Below are 20,832 nucleotides of genomic sequence, written 5' to 3' on the forward strand. Positions count from 1 at the left end.
AGTAGTAATGTAAAATATAGCAAAGTGTGTTTTTCTTTAATCTTTCCTTCTCTTCAAATGCTTAATTAAAAATGTATAACCCTTGAAATATAACAATGCTCAAGAAATGCCAGCTTTATTAACTATTTATTAACTCTAGCGCAAAAGTCCTGTTTCCTTCCTATATTAGTTTTCTGTGTATTTCTTGTTTCAGATATCCAAAAACAGTCAAATTTACTTTATGGCAGAAAAGGAAGGTTTCACTGCTACCAGTTAATCAATTTCTAGTTAAAAATTGCTTGGTAGCTTTTTGCTATAATCTGCAATACCTGAAGAACTCTTGACATGAAGAGAACCTGCGTGGTTTTACTCTTGGTTAGCATTTTCTGATTTGCACCATGTGACTCAGTTACTTCAGTTGATAGGGCAAATGCGGAAACACTAGGATCAATCTGTGGCATCTTCACTTGGAATGACACGGTAGCTGCTGATCCTCAACCAAAGGAGTGCACGAAGTGATGCCAGATAATTTTGGACGTGTGTCAGTTTCTCATACTGAATTATCAGAAGAGGTTAGATCGGCCTCACTGACCTTAAATTTCATAAATTAATGTAACTAGACTTTTATACTCCAATTTATCACCAGGCTTTCTATTCATTACATGAAGAAAGTCATTTCTGATGAAGAATGGTCCATGTTCAATCAGACCATGGATCTATCATCGTAGGAGCTCACTGGCTTCATGGTTAGGACACTGGGCTGACAATCAGCAAGCCTGTGTTCGAGACCCAGTTGCTGCTGTGGGATGGAGTGAGCTCCTGTCACTCTCTCCAGCTCCTGCCAAATTAGCAGTTTGAAAGTGGGCAACTGCGAGTAGCTAGATAGGTACCACTTTGTTAGGCAACTTAACGGGGACATGAAAGAAGCCCCAGCCGGGCATCTCCAGACAACGGTGATTTCACCGCTTAATCTTTTCATCACGGAAGCACTTCAGTGTTCCTGACACAAATGTAGTAGTAGTATGGAGCTATCAAATAACCTGCTTCTAAGTGGTCAATCATATCACAACATGAAGGTATAACCTCAAACGGACAGGAAGTAAGTTCAAAAGTAATGTTAGAAAGTATGACTTCACAGAAAGAGTAATGGAAGCTTGGGATCAACTTCCAGAGAAGATAGAGGGTCAATCATCAGTAACTGAGTTTAAAGTTGCTTGGGATACACACATGCCCATCATCTGACAAAAAATTAAAAATAAAATAAAAAATAATAAAAAAATAATTATTGAAAATAATAAACAAACAAACCAAATAAATTCAAAGGGCAGACTTGATGGACCACTAGGTCTTTTTCTGCTGTGAATTTTCTATGTTTTTGTATCATTCAAGATGCTCGTAAGCCAGTGAAGGTATTTGCCTTGACCAACATTCAAACTTTATGAACATGAAGGTTATACATAGGTCTCTTACACTACACAGAACATGGTTTCATGACAGCTGCTAGGTTTACGAGAGTATTTTTTTCTGAAATCATTTACTTACTCATCGTCAGGTGTGAGTTGTACAGGTTCATTGGTAAACTGGGAATCAAAGTTGTCCAGACCAAATTCTCCAGAAATATTTGGTTTAAATGGAGGAACAACTTGTTTTTGTTCCATCTAGGAATAAAGCATTCAGCATTAAAATATAGCTTTTTATAAATAATGGGTAATATTTCCAAGATGCCAAGAAGTTTTATCCGATCTTTAATTTTATCATTTCTTTGACTGCTTCACAAATTTAACTCAGATTCTTACTTATGGTAGTAAGTTATGACAAAACCTCTGATTTGGACTGAATTTTGAATTTGATTGTGCTTTTGGATTATGCAAATAAGCAATACACTCAGAATCCATAGGTCTTAATTTAGAGGAAGTACAAATTCCAGAGGAAAGAATATTTTCCAATATTTTCAGAAAAACAAGACATTTCAAAGAAATGAAAATAATTTTAAAAAACTTTACAAATCTAAACTTGTCCTATTTCAGAAACATAAAATATATCATGTATAATTTTATTTTTCACATCCTTGGTATATTAAAATATTTTCAGGTTTGGTTGGCAAATAATATTGCAAAATATCTGATTATTAAGATTCAAACACATGAACATGTGATATAATAGCTAAAATAGGAACTCATGCTTATCTTTCAATATGGAGCTTTTTCAGTTTCTTTGGGCAGCAATACTCATTTGTGGATTTTAAAAATTGATTTACATTCCCAAGAAACCCTTCAGTTTCCAAGACTTTTAGTCCTTCTCTATACTCTTAAGCAAACAGGACAAATTATTCCTTATTTCTAATTTAAACTCTAAAAAGTACTGCTACCCAACCAACTGTACATTAGGCCTTCTAAGAGCAGAAGATCTATCAGCCTTTCCAAATGTAAACCAGAAAGCCACAAGCAAAGAAAGCATGGTATTTTCCTTCCTTGCTTGTAGAATGGATCATGCTTCTAATAGCAGAAAAATTATGTAGTGCCCAGATTTCAGAAATGATTTTGAAAAGCTAAACTTTTAATCTTTTGTCATAGTTACTTTATTCAGTGTTTAAAAAGACAGTATTTCTTACTTCTTTTAAAAATCTAAGCAACCTCACACACCAAATTCTTCTCCCCTGAATTTGTTTTTACCTCAGATTTTTACATAAAAGATTTGCATGAATCTTACAGAGTTCTACAAAGAGCAATTATAAGGAGAAATAATAAAGCATTTAACAACTTTGTCCTATCAGTATTAGAAACTGACTGATTTAATTATACTACAAAGATCCACTGTACCTGAAGTTATTAAATGCAGTATTTACACAGATGCTTACCATATCCCAATCAACATTACGGAAAAATGGATGTCCCTGAATGTCTGCAAAGCCTGTTTGAGGATGGCATCCTAAACGTTCTTTTGGATCCTATGAATAAAAGAAAAATAAGCATATTTTTGAATAATAAAAGTGGATACTTTTGAAGTGGATAATGCATAGCTACTATGACCAAATCCATTTAACTTTTAGCAAACCTGTAGCATCACATGCTTTCACATGGACAATGCCCTGAATGACAACTTTATTTTTTACTCTTTTTATGCTAAAGCTTCACAGCTGGTACATCTCTATCATTTAATTGCAGATTAAAGTTATGTCTCAATTATAAGCCAATCATGTAAAGGCAAATTCATTTAGTTTACAGCTGTTACCCCATGTCATCTTTGTACTTGCATTTTTAGCTAAGTAATGTTCCTTTTAAAACAGTCTGGAAAAATTACAATTTCTGCAAAGGGGAGATCTTGTATAGATGATGATGATGATGATGATGATGATGATGATGATGATGATGATGATAATAATAATAATAATAATAATAATAATAATAATAATAATAATAATAAGTTGGAAGGGACCTTGGAGGTCATCTAGTCCAACCCCCTGCTCAGGCAGGAAACCCTATACCATTTCAGACAAATGGCTGGCCAGTCTCTTCTTAAAAACATCCAGTGTTGGAGCATTCACCACTTCTGGAGGCAGGTTGTTCCACTGGTTAGTTGTTCTAACTGTCAGGAAGTTTCTCCTTAGTTCTAGGTTGCTTCTCTCCTTGATTAGTTTCCATCCGTTGCTTCTTGTCCTACCTTCAGGTGCTTTGGAGAATAGCTTGGCTCCCTCTTCTTTGTGGCAGCTCCTGAGATATTGGAGCTGAGATATTTTCGTTATGCTTTCATGATTAATTATATAAATGATAGATGTCTGATATTTTTTTTAGCTTCTGTGTCTTCTTTTAAAATCATTCACCTTTAGTGCTAACCCAATAACTAATTACTAGTTTATGTAGAATTGTATCAATTTAGGAAACTGTACAAGTACCCAGAGACCTTGAACCTCCATCCCATAAGTTTACCTGTATACACTAGCCATTCCCACTTGATCTGCGATAGTACTGAGATCTCTTCTCTAAAATACTGTATTTCTCCTGCACCAAGAAATAGGTGATGCTATCAAAATGGTTATGGAGGCCTCTCTAATTGATTCCTTACCTAGAGAAATAATTAAAAACTAAGATCAAAGAGAAATTTCTTCCTTTGGCAACAGCATGCAGACAAAGCAAGCTTTCTACTTCAGGGCTTTTCAACCAGTGGTACGGGTACCACCTGTGGTACATTGGCACCTGGCAGGTGGTATGCAACAATCCTAGAAAAGTGGTAACGGGGGAGGGGAATGAGCTGAACCGGTGGTAGCACCGCACAAGCCTAATCGAGAGATGGCTGGAGCTAGGCGACTGGTGGTACTCGGATATTGCCATATCCTAAAAGTGGTACAATGGGTGAAAAGATTGAAAAGCCCTGTTCTACCTGACACCATTAAATAAAAAATCACTCACGCAAACTCAAGCATCATCCTCAGCTGGGCTCTAAGCAGCCAGAAAAAGAACTAAAGCTAAAGTCTTACGTACACTTGAACTGGGAGCAGATTCCACCACTGAGTTTTGCCTGCACGCAAACCCAGACTAAAATAAAATAAAAACTCTGGGCAAATACTTTTAAGCAGATCTCGTAACAAAATGGCTTCGATCATTCTAAAGACTTCTTTCACAACATTGTAACTGCAAGATGTACATTCCAAACTATATATGGCACAAACTCTCACCTTGTTTAAAAAGCTTTTTAGAACACTTGCTGCCTTCACAGAGAGGGACCGTGGGATACGGATTTGCTTCTCCAGAATAACTAGAAGAAATAATTAGGGGCACTGAAAATTCATAAATTAGCAATCTCAACATGTGTCTGGGGACTGCAGACCAAGTGCCCTTCAAACTGAGTATAATTTCTGGTGACGTCATGGGCACAACTTGTAGGGATTTTTTTCAGCAAGAATATGAAAGGGGGTTTCCACTGCCTTCTCTCAAAGAGACAGTAGTGTAATCTTTCCTATCTATTTATTCTGCTAAACCAAACAAGTTTTTAATGCCACACATCTTTTTGTTAATTATTAATTTCTATCCATGGAATACATTTTCCCCAGCAACAAATAATTTACTTACATCTCCTATCGTGCTTTAAGTATATTATGTAATTAAAGATATATTTTCAGCAAACATGAATGGAAACGAAAATCGAGAGGCAAGATCTGCTACACCAGACATGTCAAACACAAGGCCCGGGGGCCAGATCCGGCCCGCGAAGTGGTTTCATGTGGCCCGTGAAGCCATCCTGGCAACAGTGAGGGAACGGCCCCCCACTGCCTTGGCCCTGGCCCAGAGACCCTCCTTCTGCCAGAGATCCTCAGATCTGTCCCACTCCTGCCCAGGCCCCCATAGGCACCCTTGATGCGAACGATGTAGAGCTGGCCATGCCCACCCAGTAGGCCATACACACTCGAGCCACGCCCACCCAGTAGGCCACGCCCACCCAAGCCACACCCACCCGGCCCCCTGAGGGCAACCGCAATGCTGATGCGGCCCTCAATGAAATTGAGTTTGACACCCCTGTGCTACACTCTTCAGTTTTACCATGTAGGTGGTTTTTCTTCATTGACTACTACACACTTAAGAGTTAACTAACCTTGGAAGAGGTAATCTTCTGTGTTTTGATCAGGATTATCCGAACTTCCAACAATATCAAAGGGAGATCTTCCCGCCATCATTTCAAACATCAGGACACCTAAAGCCCACCAGTCTACACTAAAACCTAAGATTTAGAAGAAGACAGTGTAACACGTTAAGAAGCATAATCCAATCAAAATATTTATTTTTAAAAAATTATGATAATGCAATAAATATAGCTAAATTAAGAGCTTAGACCTGATCACAAAGAAGTTGAAGTAACATACATGTTAAGAAATTCTAAAGTTTTCTAAACTCATCTACCTGTTTTTTTGATTCTCTCACAAATTCTGAGCAAAGCCGATTCTGTTTTAACAGAAGATAATCCCCATAAAATGTAAAATCATAAAATGTAAAATCATGGGCAGCGGATATTTTAGCCAGTGTTCTTATAAACAAAGCTAGACTAACATTTTATATACACAAAACATTTTTAAATGGTGTTTTTCTCTTGCCTATAGACTGAAATAGTACAATATAGCAAAAAAAATATCTATATTGACAACTAGGCCTACATGTTACTTCATGAAAGTCATAAACTGGGGCTATAGAACATGTTACATTTAGGTTAACAAATGCAGCTCTGGGCTCACATAGCTTTCCCAAATAAACTATATTATGACTCAATCAAATGTCTGATTAGACAATGATTGTTGTTGTTAGCTGTGAAGTCATGTCCAACCCATCACGACCCCATGGGCAACGTTCCTCCAGGCCTTCCTGTCCTCTACCATCTTCTGAAGTCCATTTAAGCTCACGCCTACTGCTTCAGTGACTCCATCCAGCCACCTCATTCTCTGTCGCCCCCTTCTTCTATTGCCCTCAATCGTTCCCAGCATTAGGCTCTTCTCCAGTGAGTCCTTCCTTCTCATTTGGTGGCCAAAGTATTTGAGTTTCAACTTCAGGATCTGGCCTTCTAAAGAGCAGTCAGGGTTGATCTCCTCTAGGACTGACCGGTTTGATCGCCTTGCAGTCCAAGGGATGATTAAGTGACAGTAAAACAACTGCTGGATTTCCCAATAAAACTGAATCTGACTACTGACTTTATTTTAACCTAGCCTAACACACACTGTGTTAATTCATGCACTCTGCTAATTCATGCACTGGTTATTTTTTTGTTCCTAAACTGAGTTTAGTTGAATTCAATAAAAGGCCAAATATGCTTCTCTTTGCATAATGTAATAAAGTTTTAGAGCATAAAGGCTTACAATGATAGTAGAAAGCATGTGAATTCCTTAGAATTATCCAGAAGAATCCTGTATGTGGTATAATTGACCACAGCTTCATTTAAGCTCCATTAACAGATACAGAGATTTTGGTTAAAGAAATGCTATACAAAACAGTCCTGTGTCCTGACTATTGAACACAACCAGCTTTCACCTTCTTTGTGAAATGAGCCACGTTTATTTAAGTTTCAGCTCACAGATGTATACGACTATCCTATAAAATATAGTGGTACAACTGAGAATGAACTGTTGCATAAATGACCAGAAACTTCTAGATCTGGAGGCAGCCAAGCAATCCCAAATCACAATGCTGTAGATTTCTCATATGAATACTATCCCCCTGACTATGTACCGAGCTGTTTAGTATACCTTTCGGCGACTGTCGTGAGAGGACGGTGGTTGGCCTGTCCTGGGGGTGCACCCAGCTTAGTGGCAGTGGCTGGGTGGAGGGCCGGGACACCTATTTGTTCTCTGCTTAGACCCTCCTTACTGACTATGGACTGCCTGCATCTGGACTGCTCTTATGCCTTATCTTAGGTATTCTTCTACGGACTTGCTCGCCCTCAGGGGTGCTCCCCCTTCCTGGGGGCGACCCGCCTTTCCAGCCACGTACAATCTCGAGGAAGGGCCCACTTGTTCGGACCCTGAGAGATGGCTGGGCACGGGTAGGGGCCTCCGACGTAAACCTAATAAGAGGCCCCTGGTTTGTTTTTTATCGAAATTTTTTCAGGGGTTAGGGAGGAGGGAGGGTACTTCTTTTGGTTGTTTGGACGAGGGGGGCAGTCCAACAACCTCTGTTCAGGCCAGTGCTGAGGCGGATCGCGGGGGGGAGGAGCGGGGGTCGGTTGCTTCTGGGGCTCCAGGGCCAGTCGTGGGATTACCTATTCCCACGACGTTAGGGAATGGCAGCAGGTGTAGGAACAGAGGGCCGTATCGATCTCTGGGAAGGTCTCTCCGCTGCTTACAAGCGGTGAGGCACTCCGACCCTCTGGCCCCGCCCCGAGGTCCCGGGAGTGAGGATGTGCAGCCTCCTGAGCTCCGGCTGGTGTACTTGAATGCCAGGTCTGTCGTTAATAAAGCTCCTCTCGTACGTGACTTGGTCGAGGGTGAGCAGGCGGACCTGGCTTGCATCACGGAAACTTGGTTGGGCCCAGAGGGCGGTATTCCTCTGGTTGATCTTTGCCCACCAGGTTTCCGGGTGCTACACCGGCCTCGGGCTCAGGGTAGGGGTGGGGGAGTGGCTGTTGTTGTGAGGGAGACCTTGTGTCCACGGGAGGCCACCGTTCCCCAGATAGTCGGGTGTGAGTCTCTCTTCTTGAGATGCGGCCCTGGTGCGCAGTTGGGCTTGCTGCTGGTGTACCTTTCGCCTAGTCACGCAGCAGCAGCCCTGCCTGAGCTTCTCGATGTCCTCTCTGGGTTGGTGATTGAGTTCCCGAAACTTATAGTTTTGGGGGACTTCAATCTACCATCTCTGGGAGGATCATCTGAGTTGGCTCGGGAGTTCATGGCTTCCATGACGGCCATGGACCTGACGCAAGTAATTTCGGGACCGACTCATGAGGGAGGCCACACCCTTGACCTAGTTTTCTTATCTGGACGGTGGTTAGATGATCTTGGTGGGGGCTCCCCAATTGTTATGCCCCTGTCATGGACCGATCATCATCTCCTGCGGCTGGTCTTCCGTTTTGCCACCCCCCGCCGTGGGTGTGTGGAACCTATCAAATGGTACCGCCCCAGACGCTTAATGGATCCCCAGAGGTTCCAGGCGGCGCTGGGGTCCCCACCTGCCTCCCTTGCTCACAGCTCAGCAGACGCCTTAGTGGAAGCCTGGGAAAGGGCGGCCACTGAGGCTCTTGACCGAGTTGTACCCCTGCGGCCCCTGACCCGGTGCAGATCCCGTCGAGCCCCATGGTTCTCCGTGGAGCTCCGGGAGATGAAACGTCGGAGACGGGGCCTAGAGAGCGGTTGGAGATCCAGCCGATCCGAATCCGATCGATTGCGACTAAGAACCTATACTAGGTCTTATCTCGCTGCGATAAGGGAGGCGAGGTCTAACCACTTCGCCACCCTTATCGCGTCCGCAGATAATCGCCCGGCCGCCCTGTTTAGGGTGACTCGCTCCCTCCTGAATCAGGTGGTGAGGGAGGATCCCTTGCAGGGTCGTGCCGAGGAGTTTAACCAGCATCTGTCGGACAAAATCGCTCGGATTCGGGTCGGTCTGGACTCTGACTGGGCAGAGTCTGTCGAGCAGGACACGGGTGGTCTTGTCGATATCACCTGGGAGGAGTTTGATTCTGTGACTCCGGAGGAAGTGGACAGGATCATGGGGAGGCTGAGCACCACCACATGTTTATTGGACCCGTGCCCTTCCTGGCTGGTCTATGCAGCCCGGGAGAGGACACGCAGCTGGTTCCAGGCAGTTATATCGGCTTCTTTGAGTGAGGGTAGCTTCCCCGCCGTCTTGAAAGAGGCGGTGGTGAGGCCTCTCCTCAAGAAGCCTGCCTTGGACCCAGCTGTATTGAACAACTTTCGTCCTGTCTCCAACCTTCGCTTTCTTGCGAAGGTTGTTGAGAGTGTGGTGGCACATCAGCTCCCTCTGGTCCTGGATGAAGCGGATTATCTAGACCCGTACCAATCGGGTTTCAGGCCCGGGTACAGCACGGAGACGGCATTGGTCGCGCTGGTGAATGATCTCTGGAGGGCCCGGGACAGGGGGCATTCCTCTGTTCTGGTCCTATTAGACCTCTCAGCGGCTTTCGATACCATCGACCATGGTATCTTGCTGCGGCGTCTTAGGGGATTGGGAGTGGGAGGCACGGTTTTACAGTGGTTCTCCTCCTATCTCCAGGGACGCTCGCAGTCGGTGTTGGCAGGAGGGCAGAGGTCGACCGCGAGGTCTCTCATTTGTGGAGTTCCTCAGGGGTCGGTCCTCTCGCCTCTCCTGTTCAACATCTATATGAAACCGCTGGGTGAGATCATTCGTGGTTTTGGAGTTGGGTATCATCAGTATGCTGATGATACCCAGCTTTTCTTTTCGACCCCAAACCACCCCAGTGATGCCCTCACCGTGATGTCCCGTTGCCTGGAGGCGGTTCGGGTCTGGATGGGGAGGAACAGACTTCAACTCAACCCCGACAAGACCGAGTGGCTTTGCATACCTTCATCCCGGGTTTATTCGGACATTCCATCTCTTTCTATGGGGGGCGAATTATTACCCCCCGTAGATAGGGCTCGCAACTTGGGAGTCCTCCTAGATTCACGGCTCACCCTGGAAGACCACATAGGAGCTGTGACTAGGGGGGCTTTCGCCCAGGTTCGCCTGGTGCGCCAGTTGCGGCCCTATCTATGCACAGTCACTCACGCTCTCGTGACCTCTCGACTAGACTACTGCAACGCTCTCTACATGGGGCTGCCCTTGAGGACCACCCGGAAGCTCCAACTGGCACAGAATGCAGCCGCGAGAGTTGTGTTGGGAGTTTCCCGATACTCCCATGTTACACCTCTGCTCCGTGAGCTGCATTGGTTGCCAGTTGTCTTCCGGGTGAGATTCAAGGTACTAGTCATGGTGTTTAAAGCCCTACATGGCAGGGGTCCGGAGTACCTCAGGGAACACCTGCTGCCGGCATCAACTTCCCTCCGCCCTGTGCGTTCCCACAGAGAGGGCCTCCTCAGGGTGCCACCGGTCAGAGAATGTAGATTGGTGGCCCCCAGGGGGAGGTCTTTCTCTGTGGGCGCCCCGGAGCTATGGAACCAGTTACCGGTTGAGCTCCGGACGGCGCCCGATCTTCGCTCCTTTCGCCGCGATCTGAAAACATACCTGTTCGAACAAGCCGGCCTGGCCTGAGGGGGGATTGGTGGGGCTTTACTATCTTTTTATTGGGGTTTTATTAATGTATTTATTGTTGGGCATGTATTTAATTACTTTTTAATTTTTGTAGCTTTGTGTTTTATTCTTGCCCTGTACACCGCCCTGAGTCCTTCGGGAGAAGGGCGGTATAGAAATATTAATAAATTAAATTAAAATTAAATTCATTAGAATTGACAACTGATTGAGCCACAATTCACTTCCGTAGATCTTTATCATGAAAAGTTGATTCCACTTTTACAGGGAAGGAACTATACTGCCTATCCTTGTAATGATTAGACAGTCTATTCAAAGGAGCTGCTCATCCTAGTATTTCATTACTTTTCCCAAAAAAGACAGTGAATGTTGGCTCAGCATGTTCAATAAACCCGGAATGCAGCACATGGTTTGATGCCTTGTAGTTTAAGCAAATTTATTTATAAATACAACTTAATAAAACTCTGACCATATGGATTACAGATGATGTCATAACACAAATATCTCGGAATCCCAAAAAAGCAAGATCAAATTAGAACATGATTGATTTTAAAAATTAAATTAGTAAGTACAAGCTACAAAAGATTCCACAATATTTAGTAGAATCAGCTGAAACCATCTTACAAGAGTACTATAAAGAAAAAATAGGAGCCGTGTATGTTGCTTTGAGCTCCTAGTATAAAAGTGAGATATAAATGTAACTGATAAATAAAAGCAGAATCAAAACATATTTCTCTGAAAAGTATATTGTATTCTTTGATGGCAAGATTAAAATTCAGAGATAGTCTCTAAAGTGAATGGCACTGACTGATCGTGGAAAGCACAACACTTGCTTGGTTGAAGCATTGCTTGTTTAGGATATTAACTACACGTTTTACAAAATAGTAAAAGTTACCATAATCTTCTCCACGTAAAATTTCAGGAGCAATATAATTAGGAGTGCCACAGAAAGTGCTGGTGGTGTCTCCAGGTCTTAATCCTTCCTTTTAAAATAGAAACAAGGAAAAAGTGTCTTATACAGTTCAAATACGTTTTCTGTTTCAATTTCATCTTAGGAATATAAAAACCACTTACTTTCTAGCAAGGCCAAGACTTAGGATATAGACATTCTGGTTGCTTTTTTGTAAACAAAAATGTAAGTCATGCTGACAAATTTCCTAATGATCTGTAATTAATTTCCTCTTTGCCTAGTATGGACACTTTCATCATTTTAAATTGGAATAACCAGACTGGAATAAGCTTATATTTCTTTCAGCATAGGAGTATTTATTTGATATTGTTTATGAATAACCTGAGAATGCAATAGTTTAATCAAGATACCTGTAGTCTGCTAATAAAATAAATCATGACCTGAACCAATCCTTTGGGGCAAAGAAGTGTCAGTTCAAACCAAATATATCTATCTGACATATTAGATGTGACTAACATAACACAAAGATTTTGCTTCCTGAACACTTTTGGGTGAAACTTATGGATTTTGAATTGCTGATCATGAAAATAATCTGTAGTCTATCACATACCATTTTACAGAAATCTTTTGTTTTTACACAATGGCAATGCTCTTCAGAACCTGTTGCTTACTACACACACATAAAACATACGGGAAAATGGAGCTGTTTTTGAAGAACATCTACTGTACAACTGGAATATCTGTGGAGATCTAAAATTGCAATATACTAAAAAGAAATGGCCATTCAAAAAGAATTTGGTTTCAAGACAGAAAAATGTGGCATGTGAACCACTTGTTGACCTAATAAATATATTTTTGCCTCTAGCAACAAACTACATTCAGCTGGTTGACAAACTTCTTATAGCATTACAAGACCATGAAGTGCAATATGTCACTGAAGATTCGTTTTCTACATTCACAATTGTACTTCTTTCTTGAAATTCTAGGTAGTCAATGACAAACATGATGAAAAATCATTGCCACAATGGAAAAACAGTATCAGGGCAACTGGAATCCATCAATATCAGCTGACTATTATTGGACACTGCACTCAGCTGCATTGGACACCAAGTACAAAAGAAAATCAGCAGCAAAACATGTTAGCCCAGGGGTGTCAAACTCAATTTCATTGAGGGCCACATCAGCATTGCGGTTGCTCTCAGGGGGCCGGGTGGGTATGGCCAGGGTGGGTGTGGCCTACTGGGTGCGTGTGGCTAGAGTGCATATGGCCTACTGGGTGGGAGTGGCCAGCTCTACATCGTTCGCATCAAGCGTGCCTATGGGGGCCTGGGCAGGAGTGGGACAGATCTAAGGGTCTCTGGCAGAAGGAGGGTCTCTGGGCCAGGGCCAAGGCAGTGGGGGCCATTCCCTCACTGTTTCCAGGATGGCTTCATGGGCCACATGAAACCACTTCACGGGCCGGATCCGGCCCCCGGGCCTTGTGTTTGACATGTCTGTGTTAGCCCTATTGAACATGCAACATGTCAGAATTACTATGCAATTAAATGCATTATAGTCATTAAAAGTTAATTTCATATTTCTCAAGATTCCTACTGATACAGTTATTCTGAAATATATTTGTGTTCAGTTTGAAGGGTGTCTATTATAATCACCAAGTTTTCAGGAAGCAAAACCTTTGAAAAAATGTGTTGTCCAGTGTTGACATTTTTATTTCATCGATACAAAAGGCATAAATTAATATAAATAAAGCATTGCGTAAGTGATATAAAATACCTAAATTATGTCAACTATCATCAACCAGTAAAAACGTTAAGGGGCAAGTCCTCAGGAAAATTTTGTCGTCTACCCCACTAAATGAAGATCCAGAAAACCAAGGTTTTAATGCATTTTAATGATTTTTAAGCTTTCAAAATTAGCAATTTCTGATCAAAAGGCATTTACCAAGAAATGTTCAGATTTCAACCTGTAAAGATTTTGCTTCTCACCTTGCACATGCCATAGTCAGTCAACTTGATATGTCCCTCAGAATCCAGCAATACATTGTCCAGTTTCAAGTCTCTATAAATTATTCCTCGTTCATGAAGATAGTTTAAAGCTAAACTGATTTCTGCAGAGTAAAACCTAAAATGAAATCAGTATTTAAAAATACACTTCGAAAAATCTGGATAGATCCCTGCCTCGCCTACAAAGTCATTTTTCCCAGACAAATGAAAGCACTTATTATTTTCTCTCACTGTGCTTTTTTATTACAACATGGTATCGCATCGCTCCTGAACAAGCTATCGGATGGGGAAGCTCCATGAAATATTTTGAATCAGAAACAGGGCAAGGTAAACATTTGCTTTCTATCTCAAGATTGTTTAAAACCACAATAAATTTCCTGTTTCATGTCAGATCAGCTTTGTGCTTAGTTGGATTTAATCCTTACTAACAGTCTCACTTCTAAGCCTCTTCTATAGCTTACTTCTACAGCGCATCTTGCTGTTTTTTTTAGGTTTTGCTTTTTATGTGTCGTTATCTGAGGAAGCTGGAAGAAGATGGGTATAATTACTAGGACCAGCCAGACGCCACCCTGTTTTAGTTGAGCACCAATAATTGCACAGAGCAGTAGCAGTGGTAATTATTGTTAATTCCACATTAACCGTAATTGTTACTTTTTTTGGCTTTGAGTGACAAAAAAAGTTAAGTAGTTTACTATCAATGCTTTAACAGTTTTGGAAGCTCTTTGAGGCAGAACTGAATCCACTGGGTCTGGAGAAACCAATCCGTGGCTCTTGACAAATTTAAAAGCATATCCTTGGAAAGCCAAGGAAAACTAATCTGGAGGAAAAAAAATGAATATGTAACTGGGAGAGTGAGAGAAAGAGATTGTTCTCCTTTACTCAGCCAAGCTGGAAAGAATAAACAGAAGAGTCGATGCTGGAATTAGAGCCGTTCAACTCCTACAAAAAGCAGACAGACAAAGAAAACATGCTGATACCCAGAGGGGAAAAAAACAATATGCTGCATGCAAATACTTTTGTTTTCTCTTTAACTCCTAGCTGGTCTGCAAAATTCACAACAAAGAAGTACACACCTGGCATGCTCTTCTGGCAATTTCCTTTGTCGCTGCATGTGAAACATGAGATCCCCTCCATTCACATATTCGATAACAAAAAATAGCCTAAATCACAAAGAGAGATTATGTAATGCAGGGGTGTCAAACTCAATTTCATTGAGGGCCGCATCAGCATTGCGGTTGCCCTCAGGGGGCTGGGTGGGTATGGCCAGGGTGGGCATGGCCTACTGGATGGGCGTGGCTAGAGTGCGTGTGGCCTACTGGGTGGACGTGGCCAGCTCTACATCGTTCGCATCAATGGTGCCTATGGGGGCCTGGGCAGGAGTGGGACAGATCTGAGGGTCTCTGGCAGAGTGAGGGTCTCTGGGCCAGGGCCAAGGCAGTGGGGGCCGTTCCCTCACTGTTTCCAGGATGGCTTCGCGGGCCACATGAAACCACTTCGTGGGCCGGATCCGGCCCCCAGGCCTTGTGTTTGACATGTCTGATGTAATGGATAACTCTTACATACCCAGTTATTCACCTTTTCATTTATGTATCTTAAGGGTTCGTAGTTCTCACAATATGACTTCCTCACTATTCATTTATTCACTATTCATTTATTCTTTGCCAATTCCTAAGATTTTTTTTCCCCATATAACTGTGCTTTATAAATTTCCCTCTTATTTTTGTTTGATAACATCAGAAGGTAGGGAGAACACCAATCATTCCTAAACACCTCAGGACTAATTGTTTCCTTTTGTTAAGTCTTCCTTAGAGAATTTCAGTGAGAATTCATTCATCACCAGCACGGAAGTAGAATAGCAGATATGAAAATTACTAAAGATTAATTCATTGCAAATTGATCTACTTTTTAAATTGTTTTTCATTCTGTCTTACCAGGTTTTCTCACCCTATCAAGAGTTGCATCTGTTCCACATATTTTCAAAGGGTTATTTACTATTACATTATTTTGTTCACATCATCGCTCCTTGATCTGTTTTTCCACACTCAAAGCCATTTTATATAGCCTGATTACATACTGTAGATCTGTAGCTGAAATTTCCAAATATTATTATGTAAAACCAAACTCAACCCTAGTTAGAATTCTCCTCAAATTATCCTTGTATAAGGCTTGTATAAGACTACAGTCAAATAATATTTTTTCATAATTTAGATTTCCTCCTACTTTTTAAGGCTATCGTCTTTTGTGAAACACTTATTCTCATCTCTCCATGTACGTTGCTTAAACTCTATGAATGTTGCTTTATGTGATAATATTCTTAATTCTGTAGATGATTCCTTGTTTATCTTTCTTCTAAAAATCATTTTTGCAAATAAGTAATGATGTAATTATTTTTAAAAGATGAAAGCATTAATTTATTTTTAAAAAATATATAAATAACCTTATAAAAAGAATAGAAGAATATATGCAAAAAAATCTTACTGCATAATTTACCTGCTTTCTGTCTGGAAACACGAGTGAAGACCAACAAGGAAAGGATGATTTGATGCTTGCTCAAAGACATGCTTTTCTGTTTGAACCCAATCAATATCCTGTTAACAAAATTACACAGAATACTTGTCTTTCAAATATTTTCTGGGAAATGCCAATCAACCTGCTAGCTATCAAGCAGGAACAAAGCAGTGATATCTTTTTCCCAGTTGCAATGTATGGCTGTGAAAGTTGGACTATAAGAAAGGCCGAGTGCTAAAGAATGGTGCTGGAGAAGACTCTAAGTTTCCAACATTACAAATCAGTGCAAATTCATGATAATCTTCTTGTTGTTGTTAGTTGCAAAGTCGTGTCCGACCCATCGCGACCCCATGGACAACATTCCTCCAGGCTTTCCTGTCCTCTACCATTTTCTGGAGTCCATTTAGGCTCACGCCTACTACTTCATTGACTCCATCCAGCCACCTCATTCTCTGTCGCCCCCTTCTTCTCTTGCCCTCAATCTTTCCCAGCATTAGGCTCTTCTCCAGTGACTCCTTCCTCCTCATTAGGTGGCCAAAGTATTTGAGTTTCAACTTCAGGATCTGGCCTTCTAAAGAGCAGTCAGGGTTGATCTCCTCTAGGACTGACCAGTTTGAACGCCTTGCAGTCCAAGGGACTCGCGGGAGTCTTCTCCAGCACCATAGTTCAAAGGCTTCAATTCTTTGGCGCTCAGCCTTTCTTATGATAATCTTACATTCCCACAGTCCTTACATCCACTGCATTCCATCATCGTATGCAATCAGATCTCTTGAAACTCCACAATGATTTGAGATTTGCAAATAAGTTTATGTATTATTGGGTAAATTCAGGCTGAATAGGTAAAAAAAATACAAAGAAACAACACTTAAAATGTTCCAAGATTTCTGGCTTTAAGTGCTCTTCCTGTAAAAATTCAGCTGTGTTTACAACATTTCCAGCATTTTTGTTAATGGAAAAAGTAGCTATGCGTAATAGGAGTTCAGAAGTAAAGCTCTAAAAGAAACAAAAGCTGGTCATAAATCTCAAGAAATTATTAACTGTCTAATCTACTGGCAGCTTCATTAAACATCTCGCAGGCTTATCCAAAATAAGTGTTGTGGGTCGAACAGTCATTGGATAAACAATCTCCTACTCCAAAGAGTACAGCAGCTCCCTGAAGTGGCATAAGGCACTACGAAACAGTCCATTCAAGAAAGAGAGGGTACTCTACTAGAGTAGATTGGACTGCAGTCATAGAACAATTTCAGCAAGTAAGGCAGAAAATAAAACCACCAAAGAGATAAGGCAGCATGTAAAAATTAAAACAGTGTAAGTATCGCTCACCTCATCATCATTAACCAATTCCTTTTTCACAACTTTCATGGCATAAATGCGCTCTGTCTTCTTTAATCGAACTAAAAGTACTTTTGCGTAACTTCCTCTCCCTATAACACGAAGTAGATCAAAATCTTGGAGACCTAGACTGGAAGATACTTTGCCACTTTCTCTGCTCTTTGCCTGTAAAGTAGAGAGAGTCCTTTAATTGGTGAGGATGCAAAGCTAGATCATTCTTACAGCCAACAGCAATACTACCAATTTGTGATAAAGTAACCTCAGGAAGTAGTGCTGCCAATCAAAGGCATTTTCACGTTTGGCCTTAGTAAGGCATCAACAATTTTAGTAGAAAAAGAATGAGAATACCTCCTTTTCTTCACCAACATGGTCTAAGCTTTCCTGACTTGAAGGATGATATGGAATCACTAAAAGGAAAAGGAAAAAAACTCATATTTCCAGATAAATGTAAATATTTTTAAAAAATTAAAAAATATTTAAAATATTTTTAAAGGTTCGTGTCAAACTGGATAATTGGACTGGATTGATGCAGTTAGCTCTACATGGGGCTGCCCTTAAAGAGTATTCAGAAGATTCAACAACTGGAAAATGCAATGGTGGAGGGACCTATACGTACTAGTCACTCAGCACCTGTGACACCTATACCCTGCAAGCTGCAATAGCTGCAGGTACTGGTAGCCCTTGATTTATGACCACAGTCGCGCCAATAATTCCTATTGTTGAGCAAAGCGATCATTAAACAAAATGTCACATGACTGCCCAGAATTGCTTTATTCTAAGACTGCAGTTCTGGCACTATCAACTGTGGGTGTTAAACAATCTCACAGGTCATTAAGAGAAGTTCTAAGTAAATTATTATTGCAGGTTCGCATCCCACCACGCTCAAGGTTGACTCAGCCTTCCATCCTTCTGAGGTAGGTAAAATTAGGACCCAGACTGTTGGGGGCAATTAAGCTGACTTTGTAATAATGCCGCTTGGGGGGGGGGGTGAAAGCCCTAATAAGCAGGCATATACATAGAATGAAGGCTAATGCTAAGCTTGTAAGCCGCCCTGAGTCTTCGGAGAAGGGTGGGATATAAATGGAATAAAAATAAAAATAAATAAATAAATAAAAGCACAAAGTGCCATAGAGGCAGGGGGAGACATCCAGGATGGATTTTCAGCCTCCTGAAGGAAGAGATACTCGTAGGTGGCCTATACTGGGCCTCCCCCCACCAGCTTGGGGCATTCCACAATTGTTTCCTTGCCACGCTGACTATATCCGCTCTCTGCTTGGATTCATTGCTCACTTTTATGGCTAGGGGCTGGCTGCAAGAGCTGCCTGTTGAAGGAGTTCAGCTCTTGTTGACGCACGGAAGGGAACACCTTTGGCTGGGTGCAGGAACGTTGCCAAAATCTTCAGAACTTTGGCTCTATTTCTGCACTCCACCAAAGGAGTTCAGCTCCCCTCAGGAGGCAGCTCTTTCAGACAGCTCCCAGAGATAAGAGGGAGTCCTCTTGGCAAATGGGCAACAGCTTGCAACTTTCTGTGTCAGTTTTCTCGTTACTTTCTGGGTAGTCCAGTAGAGAAGACGGCAAATGGAGATCCCATGATCATGGGGCGTTTGCCAAACTGGTCATAAGGGCAAACAGGTTGCCAAGCACTGAGACCACGATCATGTGACTGCAGGAGTGATGGTGCATTTTTTTTGCAATGGCTGGAAGTGTTTTATGGGTGCAACTTTCCCACGGCTTCCATAAGCAATAGCAACAGCACTTAGACTTAATATATTCTCCATGGTGCTTTGCAACGCTCTCTGACCAGTTTACAGATGTCAGTATATTGCCCTCAGCAATCTGGATTCTCATTTTACCAACCTCAGAAGGCTGGAAGGCTGAGTTTACCTTGACCAGTAAAGATCGAACTCCTGGCTTTGGGCAGAGTTAGTCTGCAATACTGCAATCTAACCATTGTGTCATAATTTTGGACAATTCTTGTATGAAGTTGAAGACTACCTGTATGTTTCTGGTTGCAATTAAAGGTATTGGTGGTTACCTTTAATTCCTTCATGGCTTGGAGCTGGTGTTATTTATGAGACCATCTTTCTCCAATACTGTATTGTCTACCCAATCTTTTAGATTCAGGAGGAGAGGTGTGTTCTGGATCCTGTCATCTCACGAAGAGGAAGAGTTGTGGTGCCTGCCCTGTGCAACTTCCCTCTCCTCTGAGATCAGCCTTACCCCAACCTGCTAGCCTGTTGCAAGACATTAAAAGGCTGGCTTTGCTCTCAAGCCTAGAACCAGAAAGTGTGAGTGAACATGCTTCTTGGTTATATTGATGGAGAAACATTGTGACAGATCTTGGCTGTTATTTCATACTGTGCTATGATATTTATGCTTTTATTCTCTTTTTATTCTGTTTTAATTGTTAGCCCCCCAGAATCACGTATATCGAGTGGGCAGCTTTATAAGTGTATTGTATAAATAAATCAATAATTTTATTTGGTTTTCTGTGACTGTGAGGACACCTTTTAGAATTAACCGGGAGCTGTAAAGAATGTTGAACCAAATTAGAAAGTAGAAGAATGGCTGGCAAGAACCTCTTGCTATTTTTTCTAAAGTTATTATTTTATTAGATTTCTATTCCAAATTATATTTTAAACTCCCTTTCAGGTACCTGTATATAAACATACATAAACATCAGCAATAAAGCAAAAAAAAATAACTTCTCAGATAAAATAATTAAAAGTTAGTAAACATAGAAATACTTGTGCAGATTTTTGACTTCATTTTTTTATATGAGAAGAGTGAGCAATGCTCTTACCTGGTTCAATGTTATCAGAATGTACTGAGGAATGATCCATAGGCTCCTACAAAATATATATAAATAAAAGGAAAATTGTAAGATCATAATTTTTGAATCACTTACCATTTCTGGAAAGAGGTTCTACGTTTATTTGGGGATAAATTTCACTATTTTCCAAGCAAACTTGAAAGCATGCAAGAAATCAAGCTGTGTGGTGCCTTCATTAGAAATGGTTTAGTTAAAATAAAATAACCCTATACTGACTTCATTCAAATATTTCAATGCGCATAAAAATGCTTTAATAGAATAGGAGAAATCAGCAAATGGGATTTTTGTAGGCAGGCAAAAAAAATCAGATTTCAAGCCTCGATTCTTACTGAAGTGTACTGTTATTTGTAATTATATTTGTACATGAAAACACACATACATTTGAGAAAAGTACAACTATGAATTTTACTTACTGGTGGTAAAGCATGACGGCCACATTCTATGCTGACAAGTTTATGACATTTTTTATGAACTAAAAGTTTACAATTGATGCATTTATATCCCTGGCGTCCTAGTCCCCATATTCGGTCAGTACAGATGGCACAATGAGCTCTCTAGGGGGGAAAAAAGTA

General features: G+C 41.3%; 1 protein-coding gene across 1 annotated transcript in view; it reads right to left on the reverse strand.

Annotated features, from left to right (window-relative positions):
- PRKCI (protein kinase C iota) overlaps positions 1–20,832 on the reverse strand; it is a 51,626-nt gene that overhangs the window by 5,096 nt on the left and 25,698 nt on the right. The window contains exons 7-18 of the mRNA XM_083364461.1: positions 20,674–20,814; positions 20,231–20,276; positions 17,775–17,833; positions 17,418–17,591; positions 16,077–16,174; positions 14,660–14,746; positions 13,569–13,704; positions 11,569–11,656; positions 5,566–5,691; positions 4,652–4,731; positions 2,837–2,926; positions 1,522–1,637 (exon numbers count right to left, since the gene is read on the reverse strand). Coding sequence (XP_083220587.1) covers positions 1,522–1,637; positions 2,837–2,926; positions 4,652–4,731; positions 5,566–5,691; positions 11,569–11,656; positions 13,569–13,704; positions 14,660–14,746; positions 16,077–16,174; positions 17,418–17,591; positions 17,775–17,833; positions 20,231–20,276; positions 20,674–20,814 — 1,241 coding nt within the window. The remainder of the gene's footprint in view (positions 1–1,521; positions 1,638–2,836; positions 2,927–4,651; positions 4,732–5,565; positions 5,692–11,568; positions 11,657–13,568; positions 13,705–14,659; positions 14,747–16,076; positions 16,175–17,417; positions 17,592–17,774; positions 17,834–20,230; positions 20,277–20,673; positions 20,815–20,832) is intronic.

The sequence above is a fragment of the Vipera ursinii genome (assembly GCF_947247035.1).
Source record: "Vipera ursinii genome assembly, chromosome: 5".
In the NCBI taxonomy this organism is placed as follows: Eukaryota; Metazoa; Chordata; class Lepidosauria; order Squamata; family Viperidae; genus Vipera; species Vipera ursinii.